This window comes from Erithacus rubecula (assembly GCF_903797595.1).
Source record: "Erithacus rubecula genome assembly, chromosome: 1".
NCBI classification, from domain to species: domain Eukaryota; kingdom Metazoa; phylum Chordata; class Aves; order Passeriformes; family Muscicapidae; genus Erithacus; species Erithacus rubecula.
The window spans coordinates 22,977,513-22,992,766 of NC_136658.1; the positions used below are offsets into that span (position 1 = coordinate 22,977,513).

The 15,254-nt window shown below is 44.8% G+C and overlaps 1 protein-coding gene across 3 annotated transcripts in view; it reads right to left on the reverse strand.

The window, feature by feature from the left end:
• Window positions 1-5,860: 5,860 nt before the first annotated feature.
• ARHGAP31 (Rho GTPase activating protein 31) overlaps window positions 5,861-15,254 on the reverse strand; it is a 55,239-nt gene continuing 45,845 nt past the window's right edge. For all 3 annotated transcript variants that reach the window (XM_079305255.1, XM_079305257.1, XM_079305256.1), the window contains exons 9-12: window positions 14,142-14,201; window positions 12,716-13,321; window positions 12,060-12,370; window positions 5,861-11,160 (exon numbers count right to left, since the gene is read on the reverse strand). In XM_079305255.1, the coding sequence (XP_079161381.1) occupies window positions 8,698-11,160; window positions 12,060-12,370; window positions 12,716-13,321; window positions 14,142-14,201 (3,440 nt within the window). In that variant the 3' untranslated portion in view covers window positions 5,861-8,697. The remainder of the gene's footprint in view (window positions 11,161-12,059; window positions 12,371-12,715; window positions 13,322-14,141; window positions 14,202-15,254) is intronic.

Below are 15,254 nucleotides of genomic sequence, written 5' to 3' on the forward strand. Positions count from 1 at the left end.
AAACGCACTTAAATTTTCCCATGGAGCTACCAAATGTATTTTTAGATCATTAACTTATTTCAGTACTCCCAGTTCTGAAAAATCAAGCCTTGCTGAGATGCATCCTCTGTTCATAGCTGAAAAGTGGCAAGTCCTCCAGTCCAAAAAGAACCCTACATCCTCTGCTGCTCTCCCACACACACAGAAATGTAACCTGGCATTTTTCACACTGCTGAATGTTTGTTGCTGGCAGTGCCGAAGGTCTCTGTTCCTTCAGGCCATGGAGCAATGTGGGGCTGCCTCAACCCCATTTTTCCAAAAAGTTTTCCTACCCCTTCTTCCTTTCTCCCCACTTCTTCTGCATGAGACCTCTTTGCACAGACCCTTTCAGGCCTTGTTTTTCTTTACCTGACTGGTTCATATACAACATACAATGGCCATTATGTGCCATACTTGCATCTGGCTACACACCTCATTGGGAAAAACTAGGAACCAGGCTGACAGTGGCATTCAGTATCTTCTGACTAGGGTGATTTGTTCCCTTTCCTGCTCACTGCCCTAGCATCTTAGTTTTTCACATTCCTTACAACAGGGCCTCATGCCAAGCAAATGTTTATTGGGACCAATGACCTAAAACTAGCTCATAAATGAATCCTCCTACTCCCAACACTTGGCAGCCCTGCTGTCCTTGGCAACTGGGGAAATCCCCTGCAACGTGTGGTATGCTGGGAACCTCCTGAAACAGCTCTCCCTGTAATCTCAGACATCTGTCTTTAGGAGATCCCGCTTTGGGAGGAGTGGATTATGACTGCTGAGGGTTTATCCCCAACAGAAAAAAGGTGAGGGTGTTTCTGACTTGCTCACGAGGTGAAATTACATCACAGGCAAGGTCATGTGCAGTTCTTGCAGGACAACCAGCTGAAATTAACTCTGCAAGAGAGACAAGTGATGAGCAGTGAGCTGCTCTGGTTACCCAGAGCTGTTGCTAACTGTAGGCCAATGAAGGACTTCTTTGTTTTTTCCAAAGCAATGCTCACCTTTAGCAGGGTATTGTGGCTGGCACAGAGGCTGGAGACGCTAAAGTCAAGTCACTTTAAAAAAATCCCTGTAAATAACCAGCCTGGTCCTTTTATACTGTCTGACTCTTCATGTTTAAAGTAAATTATCCCACAGTGGAAAATTAAAAAAAAAAAAAAAAAACAAAAAAAAAACAAAAAACAAAAAAACAAAAACAAAACAAAACAAAAAAAAATTTAAAAAAGCCCAAAAACTACAAAAATACAAAAAAAAAAAATGCAGTTCATGAGCTCTATTTTTCCTGATTTATTCTTCTGGTCCCTGTGAAGGAAGAGGGAAAGAGAATGTTACCTGATATTCTTCAGACTTGTGACTGTTGAGTGTTGACTTTTTTCCTTTTGGGTTTTACTTATCTAGAAACTTCCTCTGTTGAATAATGATCATGTGTATTCTTTTCCTTTCTTCAGTTCTGGTTGTTCCTATGTTTGTGTGCCTTGTGGTTCTTTCTATTAAGCAGCTACTAACTTTTTTTTTTTTAAGTAATTTCCTCTCACTGAATTCAAATAATTCCTGGTCTTTTCAGATAAGGGATTTAAACGATAGAGAAATGCACCCTCTGCAGCAGATGTGCTATGGAAGTAAAAAGATCCCATTTTAAGATGGATCTGGACCCAAATTGCAAATATAATTCCTAGGACTTGTCTAGATTTGCAAAGTATGGCTCACCTCACACTGCAGTCTGCTAAAAAGACATACAAAAATACCTACCCTTTAATTATGGAGTGAGGCAAACATTTGAGTTTTAATGCCACCCTGTGTCTAACTTCTGGGGGCAGCAGGACTTGGGCAGATCTGAGCTTTGCAGATCCCATTCATTTGTAATCCTTAACACTGAAACTGTCCATCCTTTAGCCTTGTGGTGAGGCACATTCTTTGAAAAGTTTATCCTGCTCAGATGGAAAATGAACTCAGAAATCTCACTCCCTTTCTCTATTTCGGCTGTTATGATTCTCTTCTTTTTGTTGGTGGTGGTGCCTTGTGCCAGTCTCCCTTCCCTGAACTGCCTGCCTCCCCTTTGCTGCCAGCTGACCTTTAGCCCCAGCCAGTGGGATCCCACTGGGATGTCCTGCTGGCCAGAGCCGCTGGAGTCCTGTGTTGCAGTGAGGATGCAAGAAATACCAGTGTCAAATGCTCCTTGATGCTGGGTAAAGTTGATTCTTGGTTAACAGCCAGGTTGTGAACTTGCTTAATCCTAGTTTTGGCTTAACTGAAAGTATCCAAAATGCCATAGCTGTGGCTTCCAATACAACCTACACAGGACATTGTCCTGAGTTAGGCAGGTAAAAGAAACAGGCTGAAATAGTGTTCAAGTACTTCCATGTACTTAAGCACCCTGATTTAGGGCACAGTGCCGACTGGAACATGAGTAGGTCTGCAGTGTCCCTTTAGCCTAATTTTCATAACCATGGGAATGCTGTGGGGCAGTCTGAGGTTCTCCTCTTTCTTTATGGCCAAGTGACTGCAAGACTCTGTGGCACAAAGAATAGGAAAATACTGCTTCTCATATAGCACTAATAATTGGCTCTGGTTAACAAAAATTCCAGAGTTCAACAAACATGGTTTTCTCTCTCAATTTGTATGCCATTTGCCATGGTAAGCAGGAAGCACAACCCAGGAATTTTCCTAAAGGGAAACTGAAGTCATGAAAGACGTAGGAAAGGGAGTCAAGCTCTGAGTTCAGCTGCTGAATAGGAGAAAAAATATTTAATTTAACCTAATGATTCACCTGCCTTTTAGGAAGGACAGTGAGCAAGCTACACTGCAGATAGATCCAACTGAGACTACAAGCACAAGAACAGCCCTCTTTTTTTTTTTCCTCTTTCTGATCTCTGGACACATAATAACAATACTCACTTCCATGCTACAGCTCAGAGATTGGTTAATGAGAGCCAAGAAACTAAATTCATAATTTGTTTAAATTCTTGCTTGTCCTTTACAAATCAACAGAAGTGCATGCATGATGCACCACAGGCCTTCATAGTAACTTCCTCTGTTCCAGCTTGGATTCTGCTGTACAAGCACTGGGATCACAAAGTTTTTACTTACTCTACTCTGAGTTACTGAGTTGCATTATCACAGGCAAGGCAGAATTGTGCGGGAGATGTGCTAAACAGGAGGACACAGTTGCACATCACTGAAACTTCAGCCTGGTAGAGCTATCAATGGTAAGAAAAAATTATTTTACCCTTGAAAATTTTAAAGCATTTCAGATAACAGTAATTTTACAGAAATCTCCAAATCTCAAATTTTCAGAGCTGCAGAGCAACTGCAATTCCTCCAATCAGAAAAGTGTGTGGCCAGGCCCTAACTTTAAGTCCCCACCATCAAAGCCCACACAAACACAGATCAGTGCCCTGGCCACTCACAAAACAAAAGAGGGGCTCAAACTCCATGTCAGAGGATGCCAAAAGCATTTGCATTGTATTTATAAACCAAATCCAGAAAAAAATTAAATGTTCCAAAACATCACTAGGGCACAGATCTGTTTTTATAAAAACTCCAGTTTAATCTCAAGGCTGAGACCTGGCAAAACATCTCTCTCTTTCTTTTTTTTTTTCTTTCTTTCTTTCTTTCTTTCTTTCTTTCTTTCTTTCTTTCTTTCTTTCTTTCTTTCTTTCTTTCTTTCTTTCTTTCTTTCTTTCTTTCTTTCTTTCTTTCTTTCTTTCTTTCTTTCTTTCTTTCTTTCTTTCTTTCTTTCTTTCTTTCTTTTTTTTTTTTTTTTTTTTTGTTTGACAATCATGCACAGAGGCAGGCAAGTCCACACAGAGAAAAAAAGCTAAACAAAACTGCAATTCATCAGAGCTAGCAGGAAAAATAATCACAAAATCAGGGCCAGTGGGATGGAGACAGTCCTCTGTATAGTGTCCATCTTCTAGCCCTTCTCTTGACCTGGCAGCAAGTAATATTTCAAAGGGGTCTAGTAACTGCAAGCACAAGATCCATATGCTATATGGACCCCTCAGAAAGTTCTTGCCTTCTGCCATCCTTAATTTCTAAGGCTGTTAAAGTCCTACTCCATCTCCAGTCAAACTCAATGAGAAGTCCTCCATTCCTTGCTTGGAGCAGAATTAGTTATCACCAATCCTTTGCATCAGTTAGGAGCATGCAAAGGTTAAACAAAATAGAGATCAGTTACAGCTTCTCCCCTACTCCTAGAGATTTTTTTTTTCCCCCAGGGATGGAGAGAAGCAAAAAGGACAATTGCAAAACCTGGGCATGCTTGAAATGTGATATATGCTTCTGTAAATCGTTTGTATTTTCAAGGCCTGGGAAAAGCTTGTGGTAGAAAGCTAAATCACCCCTTGAACTCTGGTCTCCCCTGATCTTGTCCCTCCTTTCCCAGGACAAGATCCTTCCCAGGAAGGCACATTCAGGCCTTCTGGCCATCACAGTTTAACCTGAGCAAATTAGCTCCTTTGTGGGCAAAAAGCCATTTGTTCTCACACTCCCAGTGCTGCAAACATAGCAGCAGAAAACAGTTCCATGCATCTGCCCAAGTTTCACAGATGTGTAAAATACTATTTATGCAATTCCTTCATGTTAATTACATTTCTTTTTTTTTTTTTTAATGCATTTACATAGAATGATCTTTTATATATAGACATAAAATTTTAAAATATTCACCATTACATGCATTTCAGAATCCATAAAGAAAGAAAAAATATTTTGATTGCACCTTTTGGACACTGAATGAGGGAAAAGGTTGCAGGCTTCATAGATGCTCTCTAATACAGACTTAAGTTCCTCCAAACTTCTAAAGGTGAAAAAGAAGTACTTCAGTCTTTCTATAGTGATAACATGACATGGACAGCCCAGAGGACTGGGGCTTATAAGGTAAAATACAACCTTCATTTCTGTTTACTCTCCTGCCAGTAAGGCAGCTCTCATATGAGATAACATTATCCATGTCCCTCCGTTTCATCAGGGATTCTCATCTTTGCCAGCTCAGCCATTTCACTCTGAGCTATGTTTAAGAGAAGTTGCACCAACCCTCTGACATCATGGGAAGAATACCAACCCTCTGACATCATGGGAAGAATAAGTGACATTTACTCACTTGTCTGCCACTTGTAAAAGCCCACAAGCAACACATGCTGGTCATAATTTGTCGTGTCTGATACTGGGACAATCTGCAAACTGGGGAACAGCCTTTACTTTTCACAGTCTCAGGATAACTAAAATGTACTGCAGGGTCTCTGATCCTTGTGGAGCTGCAGATGATGAGCCAGTCTATTTAGGAAGGTCCTTTCAATAATACCAGGAAAAACTGTCTTAGCTCTACTGGGCAGGACTCATCTCTCATAAATCCCTCTACATAATGCTTCAGAGATAAACAAAGGAAAAACAGAAATGAAACCCCCCAAAAAACAAGCAGAAACAATAAAAACCAAACCCAAAACCAAGGAGAAAAAAAACATAAGAAGAAAATCCTTTCTTAAAGAGATCATGTCTGACCCTGAAAGTGACATTGAAGATAGGTTAGTAAAGCTGGATCTTAGGAAGCTCCTGCCACCCAGTCAGCACCATTTAATGGGAGGTGGCATCTGTCTTCTGGTCCTGTCCAGCTCCAAAGCTCTGGTCCTTCAAGCTGACTGCAGGTACCAGTATCAGCGTTGATCCATCATCAAGCTTTACAGACTCTGCAGAAGACTGAGTTTGGAGCTGAGAACAATTACACCTGTGTAACAGTGCACCTTGCAACTAAGAACTTGCTTTCATTTCTGCATGACCTGGGGCTTTAAGTTAAGTGCTCTGGATACATCAGATGAAGGCTGGAGATTAAATTGTAGATGAGAAATGGGATATCATTGCAGCATCTCTGCTTAATTAAAATCCAGGACCCAGATCTGAGTTCCAATTCTGAAACATCCTTAAAAAGTATAGTCTGGATACAGATTTTAGTTGAAGCTGATCTTTAATATCAAGTAAAGATTTCTAATAACTTTCTGTTGCAGGAGTTTCACCACTTATGCTAAAATGAAATGCTTAAACTGAAATGCTGTTGAGTTGAGACAGTATATTATATACAAATTGCCAGACCTCATTTCTTATTCATAGATCAGCTTATATGAGAATAAGGAGGAGAAAAGAAATGGTTTTAACATGTCAAGAATAAACATGCCACATTCTCTTTTCCTTCTGAGGCATTAATTTGTGAGCTTCTCTAACTCCCTTCCAGGTGTCTTGGCAGTCAAAACTTCTAGAAACTGAAAGGCTATAAGTTCTTGTCCAAAGTAAATGATTTTGTTGATGCCAAAAAAACCTAGGCATCATTTCCACAACTTTTATTCCCTCTTAAACCTTACCACAACACCTTGTATCCCACATTCCCTTTGTCATTAACCCAGCCTGGTGATTAAAAGCCTTCTCATGAGGCAGTGTGGATCTGTACTAACTATGAGGAGCATCAAGGACTGGGAATTCCCTAGTTTTAATAAGAGGCTGCACAGGCATATTATGGTCTGGGAGTAGAATAATACAATTGTCATGAAGCTGCATATTCTGGGCCTGCTGTCCACAGCTTGCCCAAGCAAAGCATAGGCTGCTGCCTGTGAAAGAACATGGACCCAAACAAGAGCTCCAGGCTCTCGTCTATTTTAATAATCTCCCTCAACAAAACTGACAGCAGAGACAGTTCTCTGCTCCGTTCCCATGTGGCACTATACATAAATAGTGTGGTGGGGAGGAAGAAAGACTGCAACTGGTGACAAGGAAAAGCCCTCTTGTTTTTTCACATTCCATTTGGAAATGGAAGGAGAAAAATCTGCTGAAGATATATTTCTTGCATTGTGGGCCCATAACTTCTCAAAAATACTCCTGCATATCTCTCCCTTAGCAATCAAAGAGTTGAGAGAAAGCATTGTGTGGGGAGGCTCAGGGCCCTCCAGCCAGAATGGCACTAATAAAGTGACACCATCAGTACAGACTAGGAGTTCATGGGTTGAGGTTACTGACCATTGGAAATTGCCAGTACTTCAGAAAACAAAGCCCTAAACACACATCTTTTGGGAAATTCTGGCTGACACTCATTGTGGTGGCTATAGCACTTCCTAACAGTTTACTGCTCAAACTGTAGCTCATCACACCCATCTGAGGGCCTGCAGACTCAGACATCTCTAGGAATGATGGCCCCTGCAAGCACATCACAGGACAATCTCAGTGCTGGCAGCAGCACCTGTGCTCCCATCTCCTCTGTAGTCAGCAGTGACACTTAAATTGCAGATACAGCACAGGCTGTACCTGACTGCCATCACCCACAGTCATAGATCAGGCAACAGATGAGCCTGTGGTGAATGCAGAGTTAGAGGCTTTATAAAGGAAGCTCTAATTCTATTCCCATGGCAGCTGTTGCATATCTGAACACATATTTGACTTCAACAATAATGTTCCCTTCAGGAGAGAGTTTAATTCACTTCAAATCCCCCTCCCAGGACTTGTTCATGATTTGTTCTGCAGTCCCACAAATCATCCTCTTTACCATACTCTTAATCAATCTGAAAGCGCTGAGGTCCAGGGAGGTGGCAACCAGCCACACTCTCAAAGATTAACAGTGTAAATCATAGGAGACAAAATTTAAATGAAGAAGCACCTGGGGACATGCCACACAGTGACAATGAAAGACCAAGGGTCAAAGATATGTCAGTCAGGGTGCAAGAGGGCAATAGCCCAAAGACATGGAGATAAGATCCTCTTGCTTTTGTCTGCTGTTGGCAGCGTAGAGCTCAGCTGGAGACAGCTGTAGAGGTGTAATCTGGCTTTAAGCAATAATGAAAATAGTTGATACTGGCCTTCATTATGACCTTGCCTAGGCTTTCACTGCTTTCAGCCTGAGGGGTCTCTACCGCTGGGCAGCCAGCTGCACACTCATTCCTCAGCCACATGGATCTTGTGTGCCCAAGGAAGGAGTGACCGAGCACATAAAACTCACGAGCAAGACCTGGAAGACTGAAAGAACAACTAGTAATTTCCTGTTCAGCTGCTTTCATTCCAGCTGTTGCACATGCTGGAAAGAGCATATCTCTGATGCACAGAGAGAGCTGGAGGCAGCGTCTTCAGGTTGTACGTTTATCACTGGAACACACTTGGGTGTCTCACACTCTGTGTGATTTGCTCATGCCAGTTTCACCCTCCTCTCCAGATATCCCCAGCCTCCTGCACTGTTTATTTACCCTGTGTAAATCAGAAAGTCCTTCACTGGTGTCTGGGAAACAATGGTAGGAGTTCTCAAGCATCTGGACTTAACTTCCTCAGCAGATTTGTGTCCCTGCACCCTGAGCTGCAGTGTTTTGTAATGTTTCCTATTGTCTAATTATACAGAGATTTACATTTCCTTTTTTCCATAGGGAGGATGAGGCTTTCACAGGACTTATTAGAAAGCAGGTGTAAGAAATTCAAGTTCCCTGGGACTGGCTTACCATGAAAAAAACAGACAGTGAGGGACTAGGCAGGAACAACAAATGGAATGAAAAGTAAGACAAAGATACTATGACCTTCCATAGCAAAAGCTTTGGAAGGAGAAAACCATAAAGGATTCAAGCTCATCTTGCACAGAACAGTTTTAACAACAGCAAAATGGCAACAGAGTTGGTCTTGGACACTCCCATTCCAACCATCACAGAAAAAGAATAGCAGAAGCAGCTGCTACTCAATCTGCCTCCCACTTCGTCCATCCAGAATCACAGAGCGCCTCTGGGGCTGGTAGAAGCAGCTGGTAGAAGTCTCCAGTCTCTGGCCATTCTTGGGGATGGTCATTTTGTTCCGCAGTGTCACCCCCTCGGGCGTTGTCCGTGCAGCGTCAGACAGATCGCCACAAATGGGGCTCAGAGAGGTGGTCTGAGTGGGGCTCCTGATGGGTGACAACAATACCCTGGAGTCTGCTGAGGAAGTAGGGTGGTCCATGATGGGGAAAGGGGGACTGAAGAGAATCAGACTCTGGGGCCTCCCAGGCCTAGATCTGTAGGAAGGTTTGGAGAACCCAGATGGCCTCTCTATCTTTGAAGACTGTGGGTTATCTCCAGCTGTCTCCCCGCCAGAGGTGCGCTTTCGGCGCAGAACAGGGACATCCAGAGCAGGGTGATGACTGGATTGAGATGGCTCCAGTGGAGAGCCCAGGCCACCATGCCAAGGACAGGCTGAGTCCTTTTGAGCAGGGTCACTGTTTTCTTTCTCTGCTTTGGCTTTCTTCTCTATCAGTGGGCTCTTGGGGGCCTCCAGGTGACTCCATGCCACCCGTGAGGCTTGCCTGATGGCCTGCTTGGCTTCTGCTTCCTTCTTCTCAGTGGCTGGAGCAGCGTTCTGAGCCTGCAGAGGCTGGGGGATCTGGGTGTACTGAATCTTGGGCGGTATCACAGGTACCGCTCTAGCCTGGCACATCTTAATCATGAAGGAGGTCCTGACTGCTGACACACTGATGGGGGCAGAGTTACGACGGCCAGTGGTGGCATGGGCGACTGCCAGATAATCCAAATCTAAATCCACGGGGGCATTGAAACGAGACTCCCAGGGAATACCTCTAGTGGCAGCAGGGCAGTGTGTCGGCAGGGATGGGACAGAATCACTGCTTTTTACTTCCTTCTGCCCATACAGGAGGTTCCCAGGGGCAGAAGGCATGGACAGGCTCTCAAATGTGAAGAAATCTGGGGCTGGGAGGAGTGAATCCAAGTTGAGGGATGAAGGCCTGGTCTTTACTTTGCGAGGTGTTTCTTCACCTTTGTTACTCAGCTGTGACTCAGCGGCAGAACACAATGCTTTGGTGACAGTCTCTCCTCTCAGGGCAGTGTCCTGAGAGATGGGTAACTCCTCCTTTATGTTCTTAGTCTGAGAAGAACTGCCTGGGCTATTTCGGTATGGCAAAGACAACTCGAGCTTTGGGCTCCAAGGATTTTCTTTGCTCACATGCATGTTCTTTCTCTCTGTCTTCAAAAGAGGGACTCTGGAGGGTCCTGCTTTCTCACCTGGTGCTTTCTTCCTGGTAAGGGGGTACTCAGGTTTTGAAGGTTCTTCTGGAGGACTTGGTCCTTTCTCATCCTGCATAGCTTTGCCCAAAGTAGAGGGGGACATGGGTTGTGTTTTGGACAGCTCACAAGTCACTGAATGCAGAATGTCACTGCATGGCTGCTGCTGGTCAGTGGCATCTATGAAAGAGAATGGAGTAGTCCACATACTCAGCACTGTGTCTTTACTGTCCAATGAGAGGCTGCGACTGAACCGTGGTCTAAGAGAAAGGCCTGTCTCCACTCTCTGGCTCTGTGGGTAAATCTCCTGGGTCAACTTCTCCTGAACCTCCTTAAAGGTAGGGGAATGGAGAGGGCTTGTAACCCACTGGTGATCCTCCCAAGGCTCCACAAGTTCTAAGCTCTGCACATTATCTGTCCAGGCATCCTCATCATCCTGGTCAGCAGCATCCTGGGTTCTGCTAACAGCATTGCCTTTCTTCACCTCCTGGATTCCAGCTCCACTCAGTGACTTGGAGGAGAATGTGTCACTTTCATCAGTAGCCATTATCTCATGCTTCTCCCTCTGAGTCTCTGGGACTCTGGTAAGACCATCCTCTCCCCTCTGGAGCTGGTAACTGCCATCTTTTTCTTTCCCAGAGTCTGGACATGCTCCTTTGGAACAAGATAATCCATCACTAGTGGCAATCTCACTAAATTCTGATTGACTATGAAGCTTCCAGTTGGGGGTAGGAGTAAGGCATTCGCTCCTGCTCTCTGCCACTGACTGGTGATTCTTTGGAGTGGCTGAGCCTGCTGAAAGAGTGCCCAGTTCAGGTAGGGCTGAAGCACCACTCTGCTGTGCAACTGCATCAGACTGGCAGCTGGGGAGACTGTCCTGTTGCTCCATGCCACTGGCACCAAATAAAGGCACCTGAGTTATCTGTGATACTCTGCTTTCAGATTTCTGCTCAGCAAGTGTTGAACTCTGCCCTGGGCCAGAGGAAAGACTATCTGTTTGTACTGAAGGAGAGGATTCAGAAACTGAGCTTGTCTTGAGGACTGCTGCTGGCAAGAGCAAGAGCTCCTCCTCTGGTTCAATAATTTTCAGTTCCTGCTGTATGTCTGGCCATAGTGGTTCCAGAAGGGCATTCGCTGGGTCCTCCTCAGTCTGAAAAACAGAAGAAATGCCATCACCTGGGAGCTCACAACTTACCAGTAAATACCCCTCCATCTTCCCCAAACAGCCCTCCTAGAATAGCCAGGCTCCTGGATGAGCACAATCACGGGTACAGAAACACAGACACACAGACTGCTAGCAGTTCAAGGAAGAAAATACAGCTATAAACAAGTGGGTTTATGGAGCAGAAGGTCTGAGGTGCTGCCAAAAGGAGGCCTTAGATAGTCATACTGAAATAGTGAGCTGAATAAGTAGCTGGAATGTTCCAGCCCATTTCTCAGCAATTCTCATTCAGGCTCACTTGGCCTCGCCAGAGAATATGAATATGCAAACTGCACACACACTCAAATGAATAATCTATTCAAGGAGATATGCCAACAGATCTTTAAATAGCTGTCCAGAGATGAGTATCGCTGTAAGAAACTTGGTGAAAAGGCCTTGCTGGAGATACAGAGGAGGAAAAAAATAGTAAGAATTTAAAAAATAAAATTGTGAATAGAGAATAGGAGTAGAAAGGCTTTTCAGGCTGTCCAGGACAAACGAGACAACAAAAATAGAAAGAGAATTCAGAGACCACGGGTCAAAATGCACAGACATCCAGACAGTCTCACATCTGCACAGTCTCAGAGCAGACAGATGGTACAGACTGAAATTGTACAGTTATAGGAAAAGATGACCAAAAGGGGCCAGTAGGTATTTATGAAAAGGTAATTCATCACATGGTGATTTCACAGAAGTGAAATAAATCAGTTTATGATCAATTATTGGTGCTTTTTTGCCTATGTTATAGACTGAGTTTTCATAGCTACAGACACATAATGAAACTTTAAACAACCTCCCAGACACTGCCATGACATGGTCCCCCACCTTTCTCATGCCTTCTTCCTTACCACATCTCTTAGGTGCAATCCATCTTCTGTCTTAGCCATCTCAATCTCCTGTTTGTCACAGCTGCCTTCTGAAGAGACATCCTTCATCTTGAGCTGTCCTTGCTCTGCTTTCCCTGCAGGGAGTGATCCCTTTTGGAACTCCAATGCTGGTGTTTGTTCCAAGGTGGGATTCTGCTCTGAGGACTGCTGGGGGCTGCTGGTGCCACTGGTGCAGCTGCTTTGCCCACACATCTCCTCATTTTCCACTGCTGGCTGTGGCGTTTCCAAGGATTCCAGTTTTCTGGCTGTCACCACCTCCTCAGGATGAGACCCTGGATCAGAAACACAAATGAATGTAACTACCTGAGACTGAAAACTTGTGCCCTGGGACAAAGCAGTGCTGCCAAGAGCCAACACTAACCAAAAAAGATAGAGAGCTCCCTCCAGGCACAACCACATGTTTCTGGGAGGTTGCCCACCTCCCCAGGCTCCAAACTGCAACAAGCACCATCCTGACTTGCTATCAAGTCAACACCCACCCTGCTATAGGTTGGTTTCTGCTATAGGTTGGTTTCTTTCCTGCCACAAGATCAAGCTGGAGAAACCTCCACACCACCAAGTTGCAGGGCACTTCCAGCAGCCCAGCTGCCCATATCCCCCTCCTTAACGCAATTTACCTCTGGATGATGCCACTGGCCCCAGCTGTTTCTCCTTGCACTCTGCTGCTTGCTCTGCCTGTGTGTGGGTCTCTGCCTCCAGGGCAGAGGGGCTCGTGCTCTCCACCAGAGTACGCAACTCCTCTAGACTGGAAAGGGAATGCTTCTCCTTGGTGGGCGCTCGGCAGGGTGTGCTGTTGGTACTGATGACTGCAGACACCCTCAGTGGGACAGAGACAGCAAATGGCTCTGAGATGTTCAGGGCTTTCCTCTGGTGATGAGGAGAGGCCTCCAAGGGAAAGAGGCTGCTTGGGAAGCTCGACTTGGTGGCTGTTTCAGAGGTGTAGAACATGAGCATTCCTTTGGCTGAAGTCTGCTCTTTTTCAGCATCCTCTGCTACCCGGACAACCTTCAGCTGCTCAGGGGGTGACTTCATCTGCGGTGTCCGGGGAAGACCTTTCTCCCCACGCAGCTCTGAACTTCCTTTGGCCCCCATGGCAGATCCTTCCCACTCATTCTCCTTGCTGAGGTCGTATGAGCTGCCTGTGCCTCCTGTTCGTATCTTGGTGGGAACAAAGAATCCTCCAGTAGTCACTGACCGTTTGAACCTGCTTTTGTCATCCTCCCCTAGAGATGGAAACATAGGAGCAAGTCAGTGGGAAGCAAAGCACAAGCAAACAAAACTTCCTCTGTGAAGTGCCCTCCTCAATCCCTCCAGATATGAGTCCTGCCCCAGTGAACACTCACATTTTCCCAGATAGATGGAGACAATAGGCACTGAAGACCTTCTGTGCTCTAGCCCTAGGGCTTCCTTCAAAATGGGCAGGCAGCACAGGAGTGAATGCCCTCCAGTGGAAATCAGTTCAGACTTTTATTAGACACTCTTCTCCAACAGATGCAGCCAAGTCTACAGCTATCATATACTGCACACGCCAGGCTTTGTTGGCATTTTGTAAGCCTTTTTAATCTATGAATGGGATTTTTGTGTCCAAAATAACCAAGAAAGAAATCAAAGAAGTCCAACTGCCAATAAAGGTGCAGCTAAACACAGTGGTAACTCTCAGGTGGATGCACTGCGGTAACACAGAAAAGAGTAAAAAATGCACACACACACAGAGGTGAGGACACACGTCAGGAACCATGGCATAAGTACATGAAGATACACAGCATGGTGAGATAGACACAGTTTGCCCATCCATTGAGTGTGGTGAGACACTGGAACAGGTTGTCCAGAGCAGCCGTGGATGATCCATCCGTGGAAGTGCTCAAGGCTTGTTCAAGTGTTGGTACCACCTCGTATAGTGGAAGGTGTCCCTGCCTATGGCATGGCTGCTGGAACTAGGAGATTTCTAAAGTCCCTTTCAACCCAAACCATTCTGTGATCCCTGCTGCTGAAAATGCAGAGCTGAAATCCTTCCCCCCTACAGGCAGGCTATGGATGTCTCACCTTCCACTGGCAGGGAACACAATGAGTCCATGCTCTTCGCCGGCCGAATAGTTGCTTTTTCTGTGGGAAAAAAATTTCAGAAGCAGGTATCAGATCCTGTGGCTTTGCAGGCTTCAGCCCATAAAGATCAAAGGCTGCATACATATAGATAGGCATGCCAGGCAGACATTTTCCATTTCCAAGCATTCCGTCATGTATCTACACCACATGGCTTATTACCCATAACACTTGTCCACACAGCTGGGGATCTGCTAGTGCTAACAACAGCTTTGCACCTGCTGGACCTGTGGAGAGCTATACTTAACCCAGCCAGTCAACACCACCTCCACTCTGAAGCAGTTAAGCATCCCCAAAGCTGTCACGTGCCACTCCCCTCCTCAACTTAGTCAGGCTATTGGTTGTGGGGGACTTTTTAACTAAACTAACATAAATGCCTTCTCACCTCTCATTCCTGACAGCAAATGTTGGGCTATTTTTACATTGCACTTCTGGCTCTTTTGCTGACGTGAGCATACCCTGCCTCCAGCAGGAACTCTGGGAAATTTCTGAGGGCAGTAAGTGACCTATTTTGCTGGCCATCCTCACTGGACTTACTTGTCCAGAAGCAAGCTGTCATTTGTTACTATGCACTCTACAGGTCTGCTCCTGAGAGGTTTTAGAGGCTTATAGCTGTTACTGCTCTGAAAAATGAAGGGAGGTGGGGAAATGTAGCTGGCAAGGAAGACAAGTTATTCTCTGCAGCCCAAAAAGCATCCATGGAGATCTGGAAAATGTCTGAGAGTAAAGTTTGCTGTTTACAGAGTTGCACGAAGTAGGTAAAGAAGAAAGTCAGCAGGCTTGTTGGACTTCATTTGTTTAAATAATTGAGGCTTCTGTCTCCGACTCTCAAGTGAGCAAAGAAGAAACTCCAGCTACTTTTTACATTTATATGGAGTCCTGGCTACTTTTTATTTAATAAGATACCATGAGCACTGTTTCTACTTTCCAGGAGAAACAGAATTCAAGCTGGGGAGATGTGTAAGTCACATTTTAAGTGACTTACAGATTTGTGTGAACAGACTCAAGCTGTGCTAAAGCATGTGCTGTTTCAGCAGCAACTTTGTCTGCTCCCTC